Source organism: Papio anubis, chromosome 7, assembly GCF_008728515.1.
Source record: "Papio anubis isolate 15944 chromosome 7, Panubis1.0, whole genome shotgun sequence".
NCBI lineage: Eukaryota > Metazoa > Chordata > Mammalia > Primates > Cercopithecidae > Papio > Papio anubis.
This window is the reverse complement of record NC_044982.1, coordinates 147438650-147459147: the sequence shown is the minus strand read 5'-3', so window position 1 is coordinate 147459147 and position 20498 is coordinate 147438650. Positions and strand designations below refer to the sequence as shown.

The 20498-nt window shown below is 45.4% G+C and overlaps 1 protein-coding gene across 1 annotated transcript; it reads left to right on the top strand.

Annotated features, from left to right (window-relative positions):
- The first annotated feature begins 2460 nt into the window (after positions 1-2460).
- Positions 2461-19756, top strand: THBS1 (thrombospondin 1). Its single transcript, XM_003900753.5, has 22 exons — positions 2461-2753; positions 3364-3459; positions 3739-4298; positions 5162-5237; positions 5540-5739; positions 5852-5974; positions 7033-7126; positions 8907-9080; positions 9600-9776; positions 10084-10257; positions 10515-10642; positions 10757-10909; positions 11366-11584; positions 12072-12179; positions 12753-12912; positions 13068-13186; positions 14841-15075; positions 15272-15499; positions 15667-15938; positions 16367-16464; positions 16569-16708; positions 17644-19756. The coding sequence occupies exons 2-22, from the start codon at positions 3393-3395 to the stop codon at positions 17649-17651; spliced, it is 3513 nt and encodes a 1170-aa protein (XP_003900802.2). The 5' UTR covers positions 2461-2753; positions 3364-3392; the 3' UTR covers positions 17652-19756.
- Positions 19757-20498: the final 742 nt, after the last annotated feature.

The window sequence follows — 20498 nt, the reverse complement described above, 5'->3', positions numbered from 1 at the left end:
AATCCTACGGTGAAATGCCATATGCCTTACAATTTTCAGTAATCCTCAAGGATGACAACTTGGCAAAAAAGAGAACTGGACCAGCTCCCTGAAAGGTCCATCACTTCAGCCCATGTTAATTGATTGCCTTAAAATCACAGGGCTTCCAGGTTGTAGAGACACACTCAAAACAGACTACTGCCCTCACATTAAAGGGGATAGGTTTTCTTTTCCTTTTTCCCATCCCTGCTTCTCTCAAAGCTGCACAGAGGCATATGAGGTTTCTGGGGAGTATTTGCAGCACATGTTGGCTGGCAAGAATTTGGGTGAATTCCTGTTAAGGTGCACAGACACCCCCTCTTCTATGACCTTTCCTTTCCACCCAGAACAACTGGAGTATTATGAAAAGACGAAGGGCTTTGTGTTTGAGATAAGCAGCTCCTATACCTGTCAGCTTTCTCTAATAAGAGAGCTCTTTCCTGCCACCATATAGGTCTTATTGGTAAAGCATGATGAAGTTTGGAAACTGTTTTCCTTGTTTTGTTGAAAGAAGCCAAGTTCCAAGAAATCTCCAGAGGCATTCCTCCAACCCCTCAGCCATGGCCATGGCAGCATGAATCCTGAAGGGGCAGTGAGTGCTGGCTTCTACTCTCTCCGCACAGCTAAGCCTAGGGGAGATAATCTTTTCATACAAGATGCATCCTGCTTTTGTGGGCCTCTTGCAGCCCTCAAGCCCTCATCTGATCTGTACACAATGATCAAGTGGGCCAGAGGAACCCAAAGCCATCAGCTGCCCATCCCTCCAAGAACTGTCTCTGTCCAATATCATGGAGCAAGTGGAAAGAAGAAGAAAAAAAACGCAATCACTTTTCAAAGAGCAAGGTGAATGCTGTAGAAGGAGAAGGAAGGCGAGAGAGAGGGATGGGTGCCAACTCCAGAATCTTTAGATCTGCTTGGATGAATCATTACCTATGATTTGCGGGACAAGAATCCAATTTTACTCATCAACCAACAGAAACTTTTCTTACGGCCTCCCAACATCTAAAATCCAACAAACAAACATGTGCCTTAGCAACACACCGGTCATCTTTTAAAGGCTCTTGATATGCATGTTGAGTAATTAGCAAACACTCTTTCCGTAATACACACACACACACACACACACACACACACACACACACACACACACCATCTTGTCATACAACACTCCCACGCAAGAAAAGCGAAATTGCTCTTTGATGAATGTAAACCCTTGGCTGTTTGCAGCAGTCGGGAGTTCTGCCAGGTTTAACTGCTAAGATGGGAGGTGAACCCCAGGGGTTTCCCCTGGCTGTGCTGAGATCCTTATTTGGTCAAGCTTCTACCTATGCCCTGGCCCCGGAGCCAGCCCGATAGCGCTGGACCACGGCACAGGGAGCGAGGCTGCTGACGTCCCATCCCGAAGACATGAATGGAATTCCAGGCAGCTGGAGTCATGCTGGCTTGGGACAGTGGCTTGGAGACCAGACTTCAATGACAGAAGCACTAGGCAGCGGCACTCATGGCAAGGCGTGCACCCACAGAAATGTAACCCACACCTCGGTTTCAGGAGCCGAAAAATGAAAAGAACGTTTAGGGAGGAAAGAGGGAAATACAATAATAGGCAGAGAGTAATTTATTACTCTATGGGTCTGTTCTGTAAATAGTTGAAGACTCTGGAGCCAGATGGTTCTGCAAATTCTCCAAACAGGAGTCACGTTAAGAGGCACGAGTGGGCACAAAAACTGTTTTTCAAGACACAATTTCAATTTGGCTTGAGGAAACTGGATACGAGTAAGGTTCCTTAAAATTCGAGTAGAAAGCAGCTGTCCTCCCCGGGCCCCTTGATGAGAATACGCACACCGCCCCCAAGCGGCCGGCCGAGGGAGCGCCGCGGCAGCGGGAGAGGCGCCTCTGTGGGCCCCCGGCAGCCGCCGCAGGAAAGCGCCCGAAGGCAGCGAAGGCGAGCGCCGCGCAACAACCCGCCGGCCCCGCCGACGCCGCGCTCACCTCCCGCGGGGGCGGGCGTGGGGCCAACTCAGGACAGGCGCTAGGGGGACGCGTGTCCTCACCCCACCGGGACGGTGGAAGAAGGTCAGCGAGGGCCCGAGGGGCAGCTATTTTAACGAATGGCTCTCTTGGGGTCCCCTGCGCCCCGTCGGCCCATTTTTCTTTTTACAAATCGGGCCCAGTCTCTAGTGTTCACCTTTCAGCCATCACCCAGGCATTCCGGGAGACCGGCTCGCCCGAAAGCCCCTGCCCCACCCCGCGGGCCCTCCTGGGTGGTCGCCCCAGCCCAGTCCCTGCTCGGGATGCTCGCTGATCACCCCGAGCCCGCGTGGCGCAAGAGCGCTAGCGCCTAACCCGTGCGCGCCAAGGCTGCGTGGGCGGGCAGCGACTTTTCTGAGAAGTTCCAGTGCTCCCAAGCCCCGACCCCCGCCCCCTTCACTTTCTAGCTGGAAAGTTGCGCGCCAGGCAGCGGGGGGCGGAGAGAGGAGCCCAGACTGGCCCCCCTCCCGCTTCCTGCCCGGCCGCCGCCCATTGGCCGGAGGAATCCCCAGGAATGCGAGCGCCCCTTTAAAAGCGCGCGGCTCCTCCGCCTTGCCAGCCACTGCGCCCGAGCTGGCCTGCGAGTTCAGGGCTCCTGCCTCTCTCCCGGCGCAACCTCTACTTCGGACGCACAGGCGGTCCCCGCGTCCCTCCAGCCCTCGCCGCCCTCTCCACCGCTCCCGGCCGCCGCGCTCCGGTCCACACAGGTAAGTCGCCCCCGGCGGCCGCCGAGGACCAAAGCTGCCGGGGACATCCACCTGGAGCGCTGAGGCTTCAGTCCCTCTGGTGGACCCCGGAACCTACACTCTCCCCGCTCTCCTGCCCCAGCCCGCCCCTCTCGGCCGCTGGAGGACTCTTCGGGACAAGGCTCCAGAGCCATCCTCTCCAGCCTTGGGGTTCACAAACCAACTGATCAGGACACCCCAAGATTTCTTTACTCTCTGAAGTCCTCCTTAAGCCTTTGTATCAGCACTCCAGGGAAGAGTCTGTACTTCCCCGTGCCCTCCCTGCAACTCCAAACTACACTCCTGAACTTGTTCACCTTCGACTTCCCAAAAGCCCCCAAATTGTTGGTCTTGCGCCCCCCACACTTTAAAACCAGCATCTTTTTCCTCCACGTCTCTCTTTCCCTCTCTCTCTCTCACTCTCTCTCTCTCTCTCATGCTCTCTAGAAAGTAATCCTGTTGTCCTTCATTTCAGCAAACGCGGGGTCAAAGAGGAATGGTCCCGGCCCTGTCCCCATGCCCAGCCCGGTTTCTGCCCACCCTCCCTGCCTAACTGATCTCTGACCTTGGGCTCTTGTGCTTCCTGCTGTAGGATCCCTGCTGGGCACCAACAGCTCCACCATGGGGCTGGCCTGGGGACTAGGCGTCCTGTTCCTGTTGCATGTGTGTGGCACCAACCGCATTCCAGGTGAGTTTGTGTGGCACCTTTAGGGGAAGGAGGGACGAAGAAGAGGGGCTGGCTACCCCAGGTGTGCCCCTTCACATGCTGTCCTCTCCCAGCTCCTTTGCTCTTGAGCCTGACTGGACATCAGGACGCAGCTTCACTCTGATCCCGGTGTTTATTCAGCTCTTTCAGTGGCTGCCAGGAGTTTTCACCCCAGCCCTTTGTCTCCACCCCTAAGGACTCAGCCCCCTACCGCTGGTCCCAGCCTCCAAAGCTCACCATGTGTTCTCTCCTGCCTAACAGAGTCTGGGGGAGACAACAGCGTGTTTGACATCTTTGAACTCACCGGGGCTGCCCGCAAGGGGTCTGGGCGCCGACTGGTGAAGGGTCCTGACCCTTCCAGCCCAGCTTTCCGCATCGAGGATGCCAACCTGATCCCCCCTGTGCCTGATGACAAGTTCCAAGACCTGGTGGATGCTGTGCGGGCCGAGAAGGGTTTCCTCCTTCTGGCCTCCCTGAGGCAGATGAAGAAGACCCGGGGCACGCTGCTGGCCCTGGAGCGGAAAGACCACTCTGGCCAGGTCTTCAGCGTGGTGTCCAACGGCAAGGCGGGCACCCTGGACCTCAGCCTGACCGTCCAAGGAAAGCAGCACGTGGTGTCTGTGGAAGAAGCTCTCCTGGCAACCGGCCAGTGGAAGAGCATCACCCTGTTTGTGCAGGAAGACAGGGCCCAGCTGTACATCGACTGTGAAAAGATGGAGAATGCCGAGCTGGACGTCCCCATCCAAAGCGTCTTCACCAGAGACCTGGCCAGCATCGCCAGACTCCGCATCGCAAAGGGGGGCGTCAATGACAATTTCCAGGTGAGGCTTCTTCTCTGAGCCCTGCTCCGTGGGATCATCTGCTAGACAGGTGACCTGCCAGGAGGGCTACAGGAAATCCTGTCTGTGAACTAAAGCAGCAGTTCTCAGATTTTAGGCAGCATGAGCATCACCTGGAGGGCTTGTGAAAGCTCACGCCGCGGCACCCCAGCCCCAGAGTTTGGGATTCTGTAAAACGGCAACTCTAATAAGTACCAGGTGATGCTGATGCTGGTAGTCTGGGAAGCACACTGTGAAAACTACTCAAGGAAACAAGAAATGGTTTTCCTTTAGCAATCAGCCTGTTCAAGCCTTAGATACTCCCTAGGCTCTTAAGAAAATAGCTTATTTCAAATGCATGCCCCCAATTTTAATGTTGTTTGAAATGGATACTTTCTATGGGCAGAATCAGTACCACTTTGCTATTGGATTCCTCATGGGGACGCAGCTGGTCTCACATAAAAGGTTAAAATAGCAGTTAGTTGTTGCTGTTACAGCTTCATCTGCGCCTTAACTTCTAGATCTTTGCAAGGGTGGCTTTGAACTCCCACATTTAACTCTTTGACACTGGAAAGTGTCATTATATCCTCTGGGCTTAGGATCAGATTCCATTTCCTGTGTACCCAAGTAGGCTGATAACTGAATTCTTTGTAAAATACTCAAGACTTGGCAGAAGTCACAATTAAGATTTTGAAGTTTTTGGCAATTTATGTTGCTGTGTTATTTTGACATAGTGATCTTCAGACAGCTCTTTGAAGCTTTCAGAACATCTATTGTATGCTTTTCCTAGCATAGAGACAGTCCTTCCCAACCCCATCCCCACCCCCCTCAGCTTTCTACAAGTAATGTGTATCCTCTGCCCACAGGGGGTGCTGCAGAATGTGAGGTTTGTCTTTGGAACCACACCAGAAGACATCCTCAGGAACAAAGGCTGCTCCAGCTGTGAGTACCCCTCTATTTTTAGAGCACATAGGGAAATCGGGGGGGAAATTCCACCAAAAACAAGCTGAGGAATTTAGCAATAGTGGCTGTACATAAATTACCCCCAGTAAAATCATTAAGAGGCATACAAAAGTGACCTCAAGGGGTATCATACACACACCCATGTATACACACATGTGCGCATACACGCCACCCCTCCACGTGCATCCTTCACAGCAAATGAAATGTCTTCTACCACTAACAGCTCAAGAGGCTGGTTGGTAAGAGTCTCTCTTTGAAGTTTTCGTTTTGTTTCTTGCCAGCTACCAGTGTCCTCCTCACCCTTGACAACAACGTGGTGAATGGTTCCAGCCCTGCCATCCGCACTAACTACATTGGCCACAAGACAAAGGACCTGCAAGCCATCTGCGGCATCTCCTGTGATGAGCTGTCCAGCATGGTCCTGGAACTCAGGGGCCTGCGCACCATTGTGACCACGCTGCAGGACAGCATCCGCAAAGTGGTCAGTGGCCTCTGCACCCAGCCCGTTAGCATGAACCCTGGCAGGTTTATCACAGATGGCCCCAAATGACTGAAAATGAGGGTGGACACTAATGATATTCTCTCCCATTTAGACTGAAGAGAACAAAGAGTTGGCCAATGAGCTGAGGCGGCCTCCCCTGTGCTATCACAACGGAGTTCAGTACAGAAATAATGAGGAATGGACTGTTGATAGCTGCACCGAGTGTCGCTGTCAGGTAAGTAGTCTTCACCAACCAGAATAAGAGTTGACAGCTTTTGTTTGAACCTGCATCTTTGGGGAAATACCCACATCGCCACTGAGATTCTTTTTATGTTCCATGGCCTGATACCAAAGTGTTTTTTTCTTTTTCTTTAAGATGCAATTATGGCATCTATAAATTATTCTTTAAACTCTCAGATGGTTTATCAAAGTATTAATTACACCCCAGGCTAAGTATCTAAGAGAATGAATCTACTAAGACATCTGAATAATTTACCTACCTTAGTTCAAAGACTAAGTGTTGAATGTCAAGTAAATAAAACCTGGTTGGAACATTCATTTTTTTTTCCCCAACCCCGATTTATATTCAGTTTTGGCATAGGTTCTCTTGGTAGACTAGCAATTGCTTTTCAAATCACTTAGCCTGACACTGTTAGGATGTTACTGTCTACTTGGCTCAGATGGCACTGCCAGTTGTGTGTTATTCACTCTAGCATTCCCCCATGCCAGTGGCCAGTGAGTTTGGAAGTTCACCTGGCTTATCTATTAATAGCAAAGTATTTGAATTTGCTTAAATACAAATCACAGATGACTGGCTTTGGGAACCAACTTCATTAAATTCCCGTTCTTTCCCAATATAGAGACAGGTCACAGATCTATAGATGAGAAAAAAAAAATGCTTGTAGATCTTCCTTCCTCCCCACAAACACATAGTATAAAAATGTAAAAGTCCTGGCTGAATTTCCTGAGTTTGATTTCAGACATAGATTTGGCCCATGATGTTGGTTGGTTCCTCTGCTATACATTCTTCGTACTGTAACTGCCACCCTTGACTAAGTAGCAATTAAAAAGAACTTTCCAAGCAATGGAGTGACACGTCAACTAGCCCTAGAACTGTCTCTACGATAGTGGTGGTTGCAAATATTGACAGACAGATCTTCTATGAAAATCGTTCCACTAGAGCATTGGCAGCCCTGACCACGTTTTGGCTTGTAAAGGAAATGTTACAGGATGTAGACTTCTGAACGCAACATGCTCAGCAGCCTGTTCCCCTCTCACTCTCTTGCCCTGCAGAACTCAGTTACCATCTGCAAAAAGGTGTCCTGTCCCATCATGCCCTGCTCCAATGCCACAGTTCCCGATGGAGAATGCTGTCCTCGCTGTTGGCGTAAGTTCCTCAAATGGCGTAACTATTCTTCAGTGACTAGATCAGTTCTACATACATCCTAGAGAGCCGAGCACAACACTGGAGCCCCACCCCCATCTCCGTCATGCTTTCATTCAGTTTCTGGCTGCAGCAGCTGCTTAACTGACAGCTTAACTGCTGTACACAGCCCAAAACTCCATTATCAGTACATCATAATTACCCCATCTGGATTGCAGTAATGGCAGTGAAGATCTTGGTATAGCTCATTCTTTCCAATTTTTTGCTTTGAGGAAAAGAGATGAAGACGTGGCAGCAACCGCTCTAAGTTGACTGCTTTTAGAATTTGACCGTAGTGGCACAGAGTTAAGAAAAATCTGCTCACCAGAGATACTGACAGGCTTATTGTGTGAGCTGCCCTGATGGGGCCTGGAAGTTCTGCCCCTTTTATCTGTAGGGATAAGAGGGCCTGAGAGAGTAACAGCAATTTGAGCTCCAGAGCACCAAAAGAAATAAGGCATGGTATTGTTCCATGGCACCTTATCCCTGGCTTTTGTTACCAGTAAAATTAATGACTTTGCTGAGACAATATTTAATGTAGCAGGTCCAAGTTATAAAAGTGATTCATCACAACTGAGATGAGGAAGAAAACAGAAAAACAGCACGTGCCCTTCACACACACACACACACACACACACACACACACACACACCCTTGTCACAGCTCAGAATAACCAGTTCCATCCAGGGATCATATTCGCGATACTGGCACTGTAATGATCGTTTTTACATCTATTTTCTGTTCCGCATTCACTTGAGATGTGCGTTAAAAGGAACAAAGCTAGCTGGAGGTAGCAAAGTTCTGAACTTGAATCAGGGATTACTAAGAAAACTTACAAATAATGTCCAAAGAAAATAAGTCCTTTGTCTTCTGTGGGATACAGCTAGATGTGATTGTAGCCGTGGTGCCTGGGCAGATGGTAAACAAACATGCTGTCCTCTTATGACCGTATGTGCAGAGAAGGCCCCAAATGCTTGGGTGAGAGGAACAACAAACTGACTAACTCATGGCCGAGTTGGAGCCAGAGCCAACAACAGCTCGGCTGCCTTCAAACTCATCTGTCAAACACATGGTGTATGGCTCCCCTGACAGAAACGGCTCCTATAGGCTTCCTCAGACTCACGCATTCCTGGAAGGCTGAGACTGGAAATGCCTACCCAGATATCTTAAGTCAGTAGAGGAAAACTCATTTGCATTGCTGAGAGGAGAAAGGAAAAGCAATGACTAGGAGAGCATACACTGTGGGAAGGCTCAGCTGTACTGAGCCAGGCAGAGCATCCGATTACCCCACTGCTGTACACATCATGACCTGGGGTAAATCCCTCGGCCGCTGGCCTAAGAAGTATGTTGCTTTTCATCCTGTATAACTGCAACTTTGTGCCGGCTCATATCGTGTTCTAGAGAGTTCATGTACAGCACGGTGACCGTAGTTAATAATACTGGATTGTACGCTTAAAATTTGCTAAGAGAGTAGATCTTAAGTCATCAAAAAAAAGTAACTGTAAGATGATGGAGGTGTGTTAACTAGCTTGACAGTGGTAATCACAATATATGTGTGTATCAAAACAACATATTATACACCTTAAATGTCTATTGTCTTTGTCAGTGACACCTCAGTAAAGCCAAAAAGAAAGAAATGTATTGCTTTTCACCCTCTGGCAAGTGGAGGGCCCTGAACAGAGCCCTCTGAAGAACAGCTTGTCCTAACCATCATGTACCTGATGAACCTCTGTTTCCCCTGCAGCCAGCGACTCTGCGGACGATGGCTGGTCTCCATGGTCTGAGTGGACCTCCTGTTCTACGAGCTGTGGCAACGGAATTCAGCAGCGCGGCCGCTCCTGTGATAGCCTCAACAACCGATGTGAGGGCTCCTCGGTCCAGACACGCACCTGCCACATTCAGGAGTGCGACAAGAGATGTGAGCATCTTGGCCTCTTAGGGACATGGAGAACTGACCCGTCCTTGTTGTCATCACCGAGGGCAGTTCCACAGCATGGACATTAAGAACACGGGTTCTAGGATCTCTGGATCCCGATCCCACTGCTTCGCTGTGCACACCTGAGCACAGCTTACCCTCTCTGAGGCTGTTTCCTCATTTGCAACTTGGAGATAATAATAGTTCTTGATAAGTTTATCTTGAGCATTTTCTTTAGCTACTGCATGTAAAGCAGTTAACATTGAGTTTGGTTCATGGTAAGCACCCTGTAAATGTTAGGATATTAACAGCAACCCATAAAAACAGCTCACTTATCCGTTCTCTGGTAGAAAACGTTCCATGTTGACATTTGGGCCTGTGGCCAGGAGCCAATTTCTGCCGTACACTGGGTTTAGTTGCCATTGACCATTTCCTGGAAATAACGTGTGTGCTCCTGATGAGGGATTCTGTTTGGTTATCTCTAAGCCAAAACCATTTGTGACCATCAACTTTGTACTTTAGTTAAACAGGATGGTGGCTGGAGCCACTGGTCCCCGTGGTCATCTTGTTCTGTGACTTGTGGTGACGGTGTGATCACAAGGATCCGGCTCTGCAACTCTCCCAGCCCCCAGATGAACGGGAAACCCTGTGAAGGCGAAGCACGGGAGACCAAAGCCTGCAAGAAAGACGCCTGCCCCAGTAAGTGTGAGCTCAGCTGCAAGGTTGAGCATGGGCAGCAGCTCCGCCCAGCTGGTTGCCTGGCATCTGCAGCCTGCAGTTCAGTGGGTCATAGAGCAGGAAGGTTACCTACTAGAGAAACAAACAGAAGCAAAGTCCTGCATGCTCAGCAACTTCTTTTAATGAAAAACAAACTCACCCCCTTCCCCAGCATTCTTTCCGTGTGTCAGAGGAGCAGAGGTTTCTTGAACGGGCTTAGGAGAGCCTATGACAAGGGAGGGATTTGAAAGTTGATCTTAATTGTTGCCTGTGGTTCATTTTCTTCCAGTCAATGGAGGCTGGGGTCCTTGGTCACCATGGGACATCTGTTCTGTCACCTGTGGAGGAGGGGTACAGAAACGTAGCCGGCTCTGCAACAACCCCACACCCCAGTTTGGAGGCAAGGACTGCATTGGTGACGTGACAGAAAACCAGATCTGCAACAAGCAGGACTGTCCAATTGGTGAGCCACGCAGCCCAGGATGAAAGGACCTAGGAGCTTTGCTATTTTACTGAATGCTGCAGTCAGCATTCGAGGAGATTCCAGCTTGGTTAGTCCTGAGTGATCTGATTCTAAGATGCAGATGGACTAACATAATCCCAACAAGTTATCAGTTCCCCATACCCTATAATATCTTACACTGTGTTAAGTGCTCAGCATGGCAGTACGGCAGCTTAGACTAACCATTTACTGTGCCTGTCTCTCTCTCCTTGTCTCAGATGGATGCCTGTCCAATCCCTGCTTTGCCGGTGTGAAGTGTACTAGCTACCCTGATGGCAGCTGGAAATGTGGTGCTTGTCCCCCTGGTTACAGTGGAAATGGCATCCAGTGCACAGATGTTGATGAGGTGAGGAACTGATGCACTCTGAGTTTCTGGATCTAGGAAAGCAGCTAACCTGTGCAGTCGCTTCCTTATGGCAGTGACTTCCGAACACGAAGCACGCTCTTATTTCCTCCATAGTGCAAAGAAGTGCCTGATGCCTGCTTCAACCACAACGGAGAGCACAGGTGTAAGAATACGGACCCCGGCTACAACTGCCTGCCCTGCCCCCCACGCTTCACCGGCTCACAGCCCTTTGGCCAGGGCGTCGAATATGCCACAGCCAACAAACAGGTACAGTCAACTAGACGAGTAAACCAGAGGAGAGGAGAGCTGTCCTTGACCAAAACAACTAGGAGAGGGAGGAATGTAATTTCATACCATTCACGAAAAAAAAAAAAAGGGCGAGGAGATGAATGTATGGTCTAGTTTTAGAAATGTGACTAGAAAATCCATGGTAAATCCTGCAGGGGAAAAATAGTCTACCATATTTAACAATGCTGCTGTGGAATAAGTTGTGAGCAGATGGACTTGTAAACGCCTAGGTGCTGAGCAAATTCAAGAAAGAGAAACATAAAGCAAAGTTTGCCTACAGCCTCAGGGAGAATGGGGAGGAACAGAGGTAATTACCCACACTCTTCCAAATGGAGCCTCTGTCTGCTCAGAGATGACAGGGATCTGGACTGTTGTTTCCATGAAATCTGGGGATCCTCGAAAGCTCTGGGTAACAGCAGGATGGTGTGCCCTTAGGTGTGCAAGCCCCGTAACCCCTGCACGGATGGAACCCACGACTGCAACAAGAACGCCAAGTGCAACTACCTGGGCCACTACAGCGACCCCATGTACCGCTGCGAGTGCAAGCCCGGCTACGCTGGCAATGGCATCATCTGCGGGGAGGACACAGACCTGGATGGCTGGCCCAATGAGGACCTGGTGTGCGTGGCCAATGCGACTTACCACTGCAAAAAGGTACAGCCAGGTCCCTTGTGTGCCTCTGGAAAGAGGGCCCACCACCTTATCAAAACACAGGCTGAGGAATTTTAAATACTTAAAGTCTGGACATGAAACTAAAAGATTAAATCTCCCAAAGGTAGAGGGGCACTAATTCCTATGAAAATTAATACCACTTGGTGCCAAAAACATGAACAGGCTCTTTTGGGCACCTGTGTTCCACAGTCAACTCTTCTGTCCAAAGCAAAGTTCAGTACTCTATCCAAACACCAGCAAAACATGACTTGTGTTCACAACATCTATAAAGCCTAGAGCATTTACACAAATTCTGTATGTATATCCCCCAAGAAAAGTTTTACTTTCTTGTCTTCCCATAAAAAAACATATACTGTTACTGAGCCGAATTCTGTTCTTTTTCTATTTGGAATTCCAGGTATACTCCTCGTGCATGAGCTGAGCATGAGGAAGGCAACTGAAGCAGTGATATATGTCTTCTCTTTCCTAGGATAATTGCCCCAACCTCCCCAACTCAGGCCAGGAAGACTATGACAAGGATGGAATTGGTGATGCCTGTGATGATGACGATGACAATGATAAAATTCCAGATGACAGGGTAAAAACAGTTTTCCATCCCATTTTCATCTTTTTAATTCAGCAACAGCCTGAAGCACTTCAGGATTCAAGGAAATTACATGGCTATAGCAAAAAATATACCAAATCAATACACAGGATAATTAGCAATTATTCATTGTGTTCCAGTAGTTTAAGGATGTAGATGTTGCCAAGAAAATTTTTAAATGAGGGTTTTGTTTTGCATCAGAACTGTTTTTCTCTGCACTTGAGAAATTATAATGCATAAACAAATGTCACTTTGTTCCCTAGATTCATTTCAAATGTCACATCGAAATGACAGTAAAATTGACTTTGGGCACACTACGAACTGAGATGATGGGATTATATTCTACATCTCACTAACTTCTAACCTAAAATGGGGATCCATTTTTTAACTATGTCCTTTTAACTTCTGTAGTGATGATTTTACACTGAGTACTCAATTAGCCTATCCACAAAGTAGAAAGTAATTATTGCCGATTTTCGCAGCTTTAGACATATTATGCACATGGTTTGAGGCTTGAGCTCTTTTCAGGGACAACACTGTTAAGTGCTCCATTTCTTCTCTTTGCAGGACAACTGTCCGTTCCATTACAACCCAGCTCAGTATGACTATGACAGAGATGATGTGGGAGACCGCTGTGACAACTGTCCCTACAACCACAACCCAGATCAGGCAGACACAGACAGCAATGGGGAAGGAGACGCCTGTGCTGCAGACATTGACGGGGACGGTAAGGTGCTGCCTGATCAGTGGGCCCGCGGGAGACAGGGACATGACACCGCTTTCCAAACTTACTTCTGTCTAGTCCTGGCTATTAGTATGCACTTTGGTGGACATATCCAAGGCTGGAGAGCCCAGCTCTTATTTGTCCCTTGTTCTCTTCAGGTATCCTCAATGAACGGGACAACTGCCAGTACGTCTACAATGTGGACCAGAGAGACACTGACATGGATGGGGTTGGAGATCAGTGTGACAACTGCCCCTTGGAACACAATCCAGATCAGGTAGGTGGACTCTTTTCAGAGTCTTTCAGTAAACTGTTGGAATAGTCCTTTCATGGCCTTTGAAAAATGAGCTTAACGAAGTTCAAACATTGTCATGACCGTGGCTCCCTGGGTTCTCATAGCCAAGTGGAATATGTTCATGTAAATAATTTGCCTGATGTGAGCTCCTTGCACAGAGTCTCACAGATCTTTAGCATGAAGATCTCGTAACTTCAGCCTTACCTTCTGTAAGAAGGGCTACTGGACTTGCTCTGCATGGTCTACCATTGTTAAGATAAATTATACAAAGTAGGGATTTGTGACTGACAACTGTACAATAATATTAATCATATAGAATACTAAGAGATGGGAAAATAAATGTGCACAAGCAAAATAACCATGTTCGTGGCTAATGATGTAATCTAGCTCTAAGAAAATCATCAAACTAAGGATATGTCCAAAACTTGGAGAAACCCCATTTCTTTGTCATTCTTCAAAAGTTTCTGGCATTACGAACGTTCTTTACCTATGCTAAGGGGTGCTACACATCAACATTACACAGAACAGGCTCTCTGTCTGAAAGTATTTCTTTCTTGTGTAACTGCCCATCATTTTCTAAGGATAAAATTTAAGGCTTTTTTCCCCCTAAAATGAATTGTTCTGGAAGCTTAGAAACCAGCTTTTTTTAATGGTAAATTTTTATAAGATTAAAGAAATGAGGAAATCCAGCTTCTCCCTCCTAAGATTTGTTCCTGTGAAGTCTTGTCAAACATAAAACAATAGGATGAATGGCTCTGGGGCCATCAAAAGCTTGAATGATCTGGGTTAGCTTTGCTGATCAGATGGCATTGATAATCATTTATTTTGAGTTTGAAACTTACCATAAATTAAATTTCAATATCATGTAACCTCACTGGATGAGTTTTTTATTCCTCAGATAAAAATAAATTTTACAACAAAATTCAAGCATGATGTAAAAATCTTATAAGCAAAGACCATAAATACTGGCAAGAAGAATTCCAGTGTGTATATAAACAGTCCCTAAGCATCCCATGCATACTGAATAAAATACTCTGAGAAAAACTATTTTGGAAAAATTTAGAGTTTGACTTCACCTGAGCCTACAGGTGACAATCCTTATAGATACTAGGTGTATAAAATCAAATGCCTAAAAGAAAAAGCCAAAGTAATTTATCCCTGTCATTCACGCTACCCAGACAGTATACAACGCAGAGACCATCTTTTGCCATCTTTTCAGGACTTAGAGAAATTGACATGTCAACAGTTTTACAACTGAAACCTTCTAAGGAAATTCTCTGTTGAAGTATCCAGAGAATTTCATTTAACATTAAACATTTAACAGTTAACAGTTAACATTTCATTTCATCTTTAAAAATTAAATAACTCTATTTGATTTTATTTAGAAAGTTTTATATTTAAAACATTTTTAAATTATCCCTTCTCAGGTTTTTGTAAGAAAACAAGGACAAAGGAAAAAAACGTTTAAAATGTAATGGCTACTATTGCTATCTTTCTGCAGGAGTATATAAATAGACATGAAACCCCACTGGCTATATCAAACAATGAAGAATTTTCCCTGTGGTGGGGGCATAAGTTATCTTTAACATGAATGGTTTATAATGCAATTTACCCTCCATTTACACCCCTCTTTCAGCTGGACTCTGACTCAGACCGCATTGGAGATACCTGTGACAACAATCAGGATATTGATGAAGATGGCCACCAGAACAATCTGGACAACTGTCCCTATGTGCCCAATGCCAACCAGGCTGACCATGACAAAGATGGCAAGGGAGATGCCTGTGACCACGATGATGACAACGATGGCATTCCTGATGACAGGGACAACTGCAGACTCGTGCCCAATCCCGACCAGAAGGACTCTGACGGTGAGTCAGGGGAGCCATTTCTAAGAGAGGGACTGCTGGCACGGCTGTGTAGATTGAGGAAATGAAAACAAGGCTCAAAGCATTTGAGAGGATGAAGGGACCAAATGCCAACTTAGACAAGATAGTGACATTTCTGACACCAGTAACAATAATAGCACTTCAGAATTTTGCTGAACTCTTGCTTTTTTGACCTCAGGTGATGGTCGAGGTGATGCTTGCAAAGATGATTTTGACCATGACAATGTGCCAGACATTGATGACATCTGTCCTGAGAATGTTGACATCAGTGAGACCGATTTCCGCCGATTCCAGATGATTCCTCTGGATCCCAAAGGGACATCCCAAAATGACCCTAACTGGGTTGTACGCCATCAGGGCAAAGAACTCGTCCAGACTGTCAACTGTGACCCTGGACTCGCTGTAGGTGAGTAGTGAGTTTTTAGATCAAGAGGCTGATGCATACATGGGGAAAAACAAATAGAAAACCTGGCAGTTGTACCTATCCCTGCGGGTGCTGAGGATGTCTGGGAACATGATGGAGAACCTTCTGAAGGCTGCAGGTTTTAACCTGGCTCTGGGCTCATGTTCCAGGTTATGACGAGTTTAATGCTGTGGACTTCAGTGGCACCTTCTTCATCAACACCGAAAGGGACGATGACTATGCTGGATTTGTCTTTGGCTACCAGTCCAGCAGCCGCTTCTATGTTGTGATGTGGAAGCAAGTCACCCAGTCCTACTGGGACACCAACCCCACGAGGGCTCAGGGATACTCAGGCCTTTCTGTGAAAGTTGTGAACTCTACCACGGGGCCTGGCGAGCACCTGCGGAATGCCCTGTGGCACACAGGAAACACCCCTGGCCAGGTAAGAAGCAAAGCCCTACAGCAGAGAGAGAGCTGATGGGTGCCTGACTAGCGATGGGGACACTGTGCTTTGACCAAGACTCCAACCAGGGAGTCTTAGAAAGTTCCCAGCATCACCAGCTGCAGCACTGAGCTCTGCTTTGTGAAAACATAACAGTGTTGAAAAGGGAGCTTGACCAAGAATTGCCCCGCAGATCCTAAGGTGCCTTCAGCCTTTTCAAACAAAAACCTCCTTCCCTCCTCTCTGTCTGCTTTATGTGTGCGCTCAGTGGCACACAACAAATGTGAGAGGGCTTGGAACAATTCCCCATTGCAGCCCTCTAACTTAGATCAGCTCGGTACCTTTCAAGCGTTGTTTCTGATGGAATGAAACAGAAATCTTTACCTGAAGGAGCTGTGTTTCAACCTTTCCTTTTCCTTTTCCTTCAGGTGCGCACCCTGTGGCATGACCCTCGTCACATAGGCTGGAAAGATTTCACCGCCTACAGATGGCGTCTCAGCCACAGGCCAAAGACGGGTTTCATTAGGTATGATCATACTGATTCAATTTCACTTAAAGTCACACTAATGGACAAAAAGACAAAAAGTATGAAATAGCATTGTCACTAAACAAGACTTTTTTTCCCTGCAGAGTGGTGATGTATGAAGGGAAGAAAATCATGGCTGACTCAGGACCCATCTATGATAAAACCTATGCTGGTGGTAGACTAGGGTTGTTTGTCTTCTCTCAAGAAATGGTGTTCTTCTCCGACCTGAAATACGAATGTAGAGGTAAGAGCAACATCACCATGAATGTGCACTGGACATCTCTATTGCAGACTAATACCAAGGATGACAGTTATGGGGGAGTCCAATGTAAAGACTGTTTTGGAGACAGGGTTATTTCTATTTTGCTTGTGAGGACACAAGGACAAAAATGGAATAATGCCTAGGCACTGTGGCTTATGAGTTCCTGAGTCCTTAGTTACAATATTAGTTTGCTTAGCAGTTTCTGTGCTGCTCATACACAGTGCAAAGGTAGGCTGCAGAAAAGCTCCTATACAATTTGGACTTCATTAATAATACTGTTCTTTACAATTATGTATTTATATATCTTACTGCTTGGTGTTTTATTCATGCCATCAGAGCACAAGTTAGAATTCCCAACTTTTCCCTGTATATAAAGAAGGGAGAGGAATGTTGCTTTCATATTGGCATGTTAAATTAATGTTTACTATTAAACTTAGCTTTTTTTTTCCTTCATTCTTTTTTACTCAGTGATTACTTAAGCTTGCTGAGTCCAACACTGGCTCTACCACAAAATAAGCACTTAATATATATTTACTGGGCCAAGGCCAGATACTGAAAAGATCAATCAGAGTAGAGAAAGATGGTTGATTTTACACACACACAAAAAAAATCTAAATTATTAATGTAATTTTTGAGTCTGAATTTTTAAAATAAGACTCCCTAAACTTTTACCATTGAAAGCCTTGGAAAGCATAATATACGTTCTGGAAGGTTCATGCCATGTTGGTCACCTAGCATCAATGTCAGCTCATAAAATTAAATGCTAATATGCTTGAACAATCTTAAATTAGGCTTTTGTCATTAGAAAAGTAGAGCTATTCCTATGTGGTTTAACTTATTAACTGATACTAAGATGTCTGTGCTTTTATGAATTAGTTTTCATTTGTATATTTATTTATATTTGTTTATTTTAACAGATCCCTAATCATCAAACTGTTGATTGAAAGACTGATGATAAACCAATGCTGGTATTGCACCTTCTGGAACTATGGGCTTGAGAAAACCCCCAGGATCACTTCTCCTTGCCTTCCTTTTTTTCTCTGCTTGCATCAGTGTGGACTCCTAGAACATGCGACCTGCCTCAAGAAAATGCAGTTTTCGAAAACAGACTCAGCGTGCAGCCTCTAATGAATAAGACATCTTCCAAGCATATAAACAATTGCTTTGGTTTCCTTTTGAAAAAGCATCTACTTGCTTCCGTTGGGAAGGTGCCCATTCCACTCTGCCTGTGTCACAGAGCAGGGTGCTATTGTGAGGCCACCTCTGAGCAGTGGACTCAAAAGCATTTTCAGGCATGTCAGAGAAGGGAGGACTCACTAGACTTAGCAAACAAAACCACCCTGACATCCTCCTTCAGGAACACGGGGAGCAGAGGCCAAAGCACTAAGGGGAGGGCGCATACCTGAGACGATTGTATGAAGAAAATATGGAGGAACTGTTACATGTTCGGTACTAAGTCATTTTCAGGGGATTGAAAGACTATTGCTGGATTTCATGATGCTGACTGGTGTTAGCTGATTAACCCATGTAAATAGACACTTAAATAGAAGCAGGAAAGGGAGAGAAAGACTGGCTTCTGGACTTCCTCCCTGATCCCCACCCCTTACTTGTCACCTGCAGTGGCCAGAATTAGGGAATCCGAATCAAACCAGTGTAAGGCAGTGCTGGCTGCCATTGCCTGGTCACATTGAAATTGGTGGTTTCATTCTGGATGTAGCTTATGCAGATGTAGCAGGAAAATAGGAAAATCTACCATCTCAGTGAGCACCAGCTGCCTCCCAAAGGAGGGGCAGCCACGCTTGTATTTTAATGGTTACAAAGGCACAAAATTATTGTCAACCTAACTAAAACATTCCTTTTCTCTTTTTTCCTGAATTATCATGGAGTTTTCTAATTCTCTCTTTTGGAGTGTAGATTTTTTTTAAAATGCTTTACGATGTAAAATATTTATTTTTTACTTATTCTGGAAGATCTGGCTGAAGGATTATTCAAGGAACAGGAAGAAGCGTAAAGACTATCCATGTCATCTTTGTTGAGAGTCTTCGTGACTGTAAGATTGTAAATACAGATTATTTATTAACTCTGTTCTGCCTGGAATTTAGGCTTCATATGGAAAGTGTTTGACAGCAAGTAGTTGATATTTATCAGCAAATCTCTTGCAAGAACAGCACAAGGAAAATCAGCCTAATGAGCTGCTCTGCCCCTTGTGCCCAGAGTGGATGTTCTGGGATTCTTTTTTCTTTGTTTTATCTTTTCAAGTGGAATTAGTTGGTTATCCATTTGCAAATGTTTTAAATTGCAAAGAAAGCCATGAGGTCTTCAATCCTGTTTTACCCCATCCCTTGTGCCTATTTCCAGGGAGAAGGAAAGCATATACACTTTTTTCTTTGATTTTTCCAAAAGAGAAAAAAATGACAAAGGTGAAACTTACATACAAATATTACCTCATTTGTTGTGTGACTGAGTAAAGAATTTTTGGATCAAGCAGAAAGAGTTTAAGTGTCTAACAAACTTAAAGCTACTGTAGTACCTAAAAAGTCAATGTTGTACATAGTATAAAAACTCCGCAGAGAAGTATTCCCAATAAGGAAATAGCATTGAAATGTTAAATACAATTTCTGAAAGTTATGTGTTTTTTTTTTCTATCATCTTGTATACCATTGCTTTATTTTTATAAATTATTTTCTCATTGCCATTGGAATAGAGATCTCAGATTGTGTAGATATGCTATTTAAATAATTTATCAGGAAATACTGCCTGTAGCGTTACTATTTCTATTTTTATATAATGTTTGCACACTGAATTGAAGAATTGTTGGTTTTTTCCTTTTTTTTTTTTGATTTTTTTTTTTTTTTTTTTTTTGCTTTTGACCTCCCCCTATTTTTACTATTTGCCAATACCTTTTTCTAGGAATGTGCTTTTTTTGTACACATTTTTATCCATTTTACATTCTAAAGCAGTGTAAGTTGTATATTACTGTTTCTTATGTACAAGGAACAACAATAAATCATATGGAAATTTATATTTATACTTACTGTATCCATGCTTATTTGTTCTCTACTGGCTTTATGTCATGAGGTATATAGGTAAATACCATTCATAAATCAATATAGCATATACAAAAAAATTACAGTAAATCATAGCAGCATTCACAGTTCGTATGTGCTTTAGAAAGACTGAGTTGCTCAGGCCTAGGCTTAGAATTTGCTGGGTTTGTGGAATAAAAGAACAAAATGATACATTAGCCTGCCATATCAGAAACATATAAAAGAGAAATTATCCCTAAGTCAAGGGCCCCATAAGAATAAAATTTCATATTAATGTCATTAGATGTTACTGAATCCTTTTCAAAGTGCAGTATGAAAACAAAGGGAAAAACACTGAAGCACACACAACTCTTGCAGTGACATTTTCTGACCCAGGAATGATGCACTGGGTGGGCAACACGATTGTATGTTGTGGAGACACTTCGGAAGTAAATGTGAACAAGGGAGGAGCTGTCCTTGCAAAGTTGAGCCAAGCATTACAGCTACCACCTTTTGAAGAAGGAATAATAAGTTTAATCAGAAAAGATGACTAAAAAATGTAAAATCTGGAAGGACTGCATAAATGCGTGTGTGTCTAAATACAAATTATCGTGTGAAGAAAAGGCCCAACTGTACCAGTAAGCAGACCTTGACTTTTGGATGGGCCCATCATGAATGTGGAGTACTGACTAATTTCTAGTCTTAATGAAAACAGATCAAAGAAGACATTTTATGAGTAGGTTAAA

What these genes read in the sequence shown, in the direction of transcription:
- THBS1 (XM_003900753.5), top strand. Translation starts at nt 3,393, where the DNA reads ATGGGGCTGGCCTGGGGACTAGGCGTCCTGTTCCTGTTGCATGTGTGT. An exon ending in ATAAAATTCCAGATGACAGG is followed by an intron (nt 12,180 to 12,752) that starts GTAAAAACAGTT and finishes TTCTCTTTGCAG; the next exon opens with GACAACTGTCCGTTCCATTA. An exon ending in TGGAACACAATCCAGATCAG is followed by an intron (nt 13,187 to 14,840) that starts GTAGGTGGACTC and finishes CCCCTCTTTCAG; the next exon opens with CTGGACTCTGACTCAGACCG.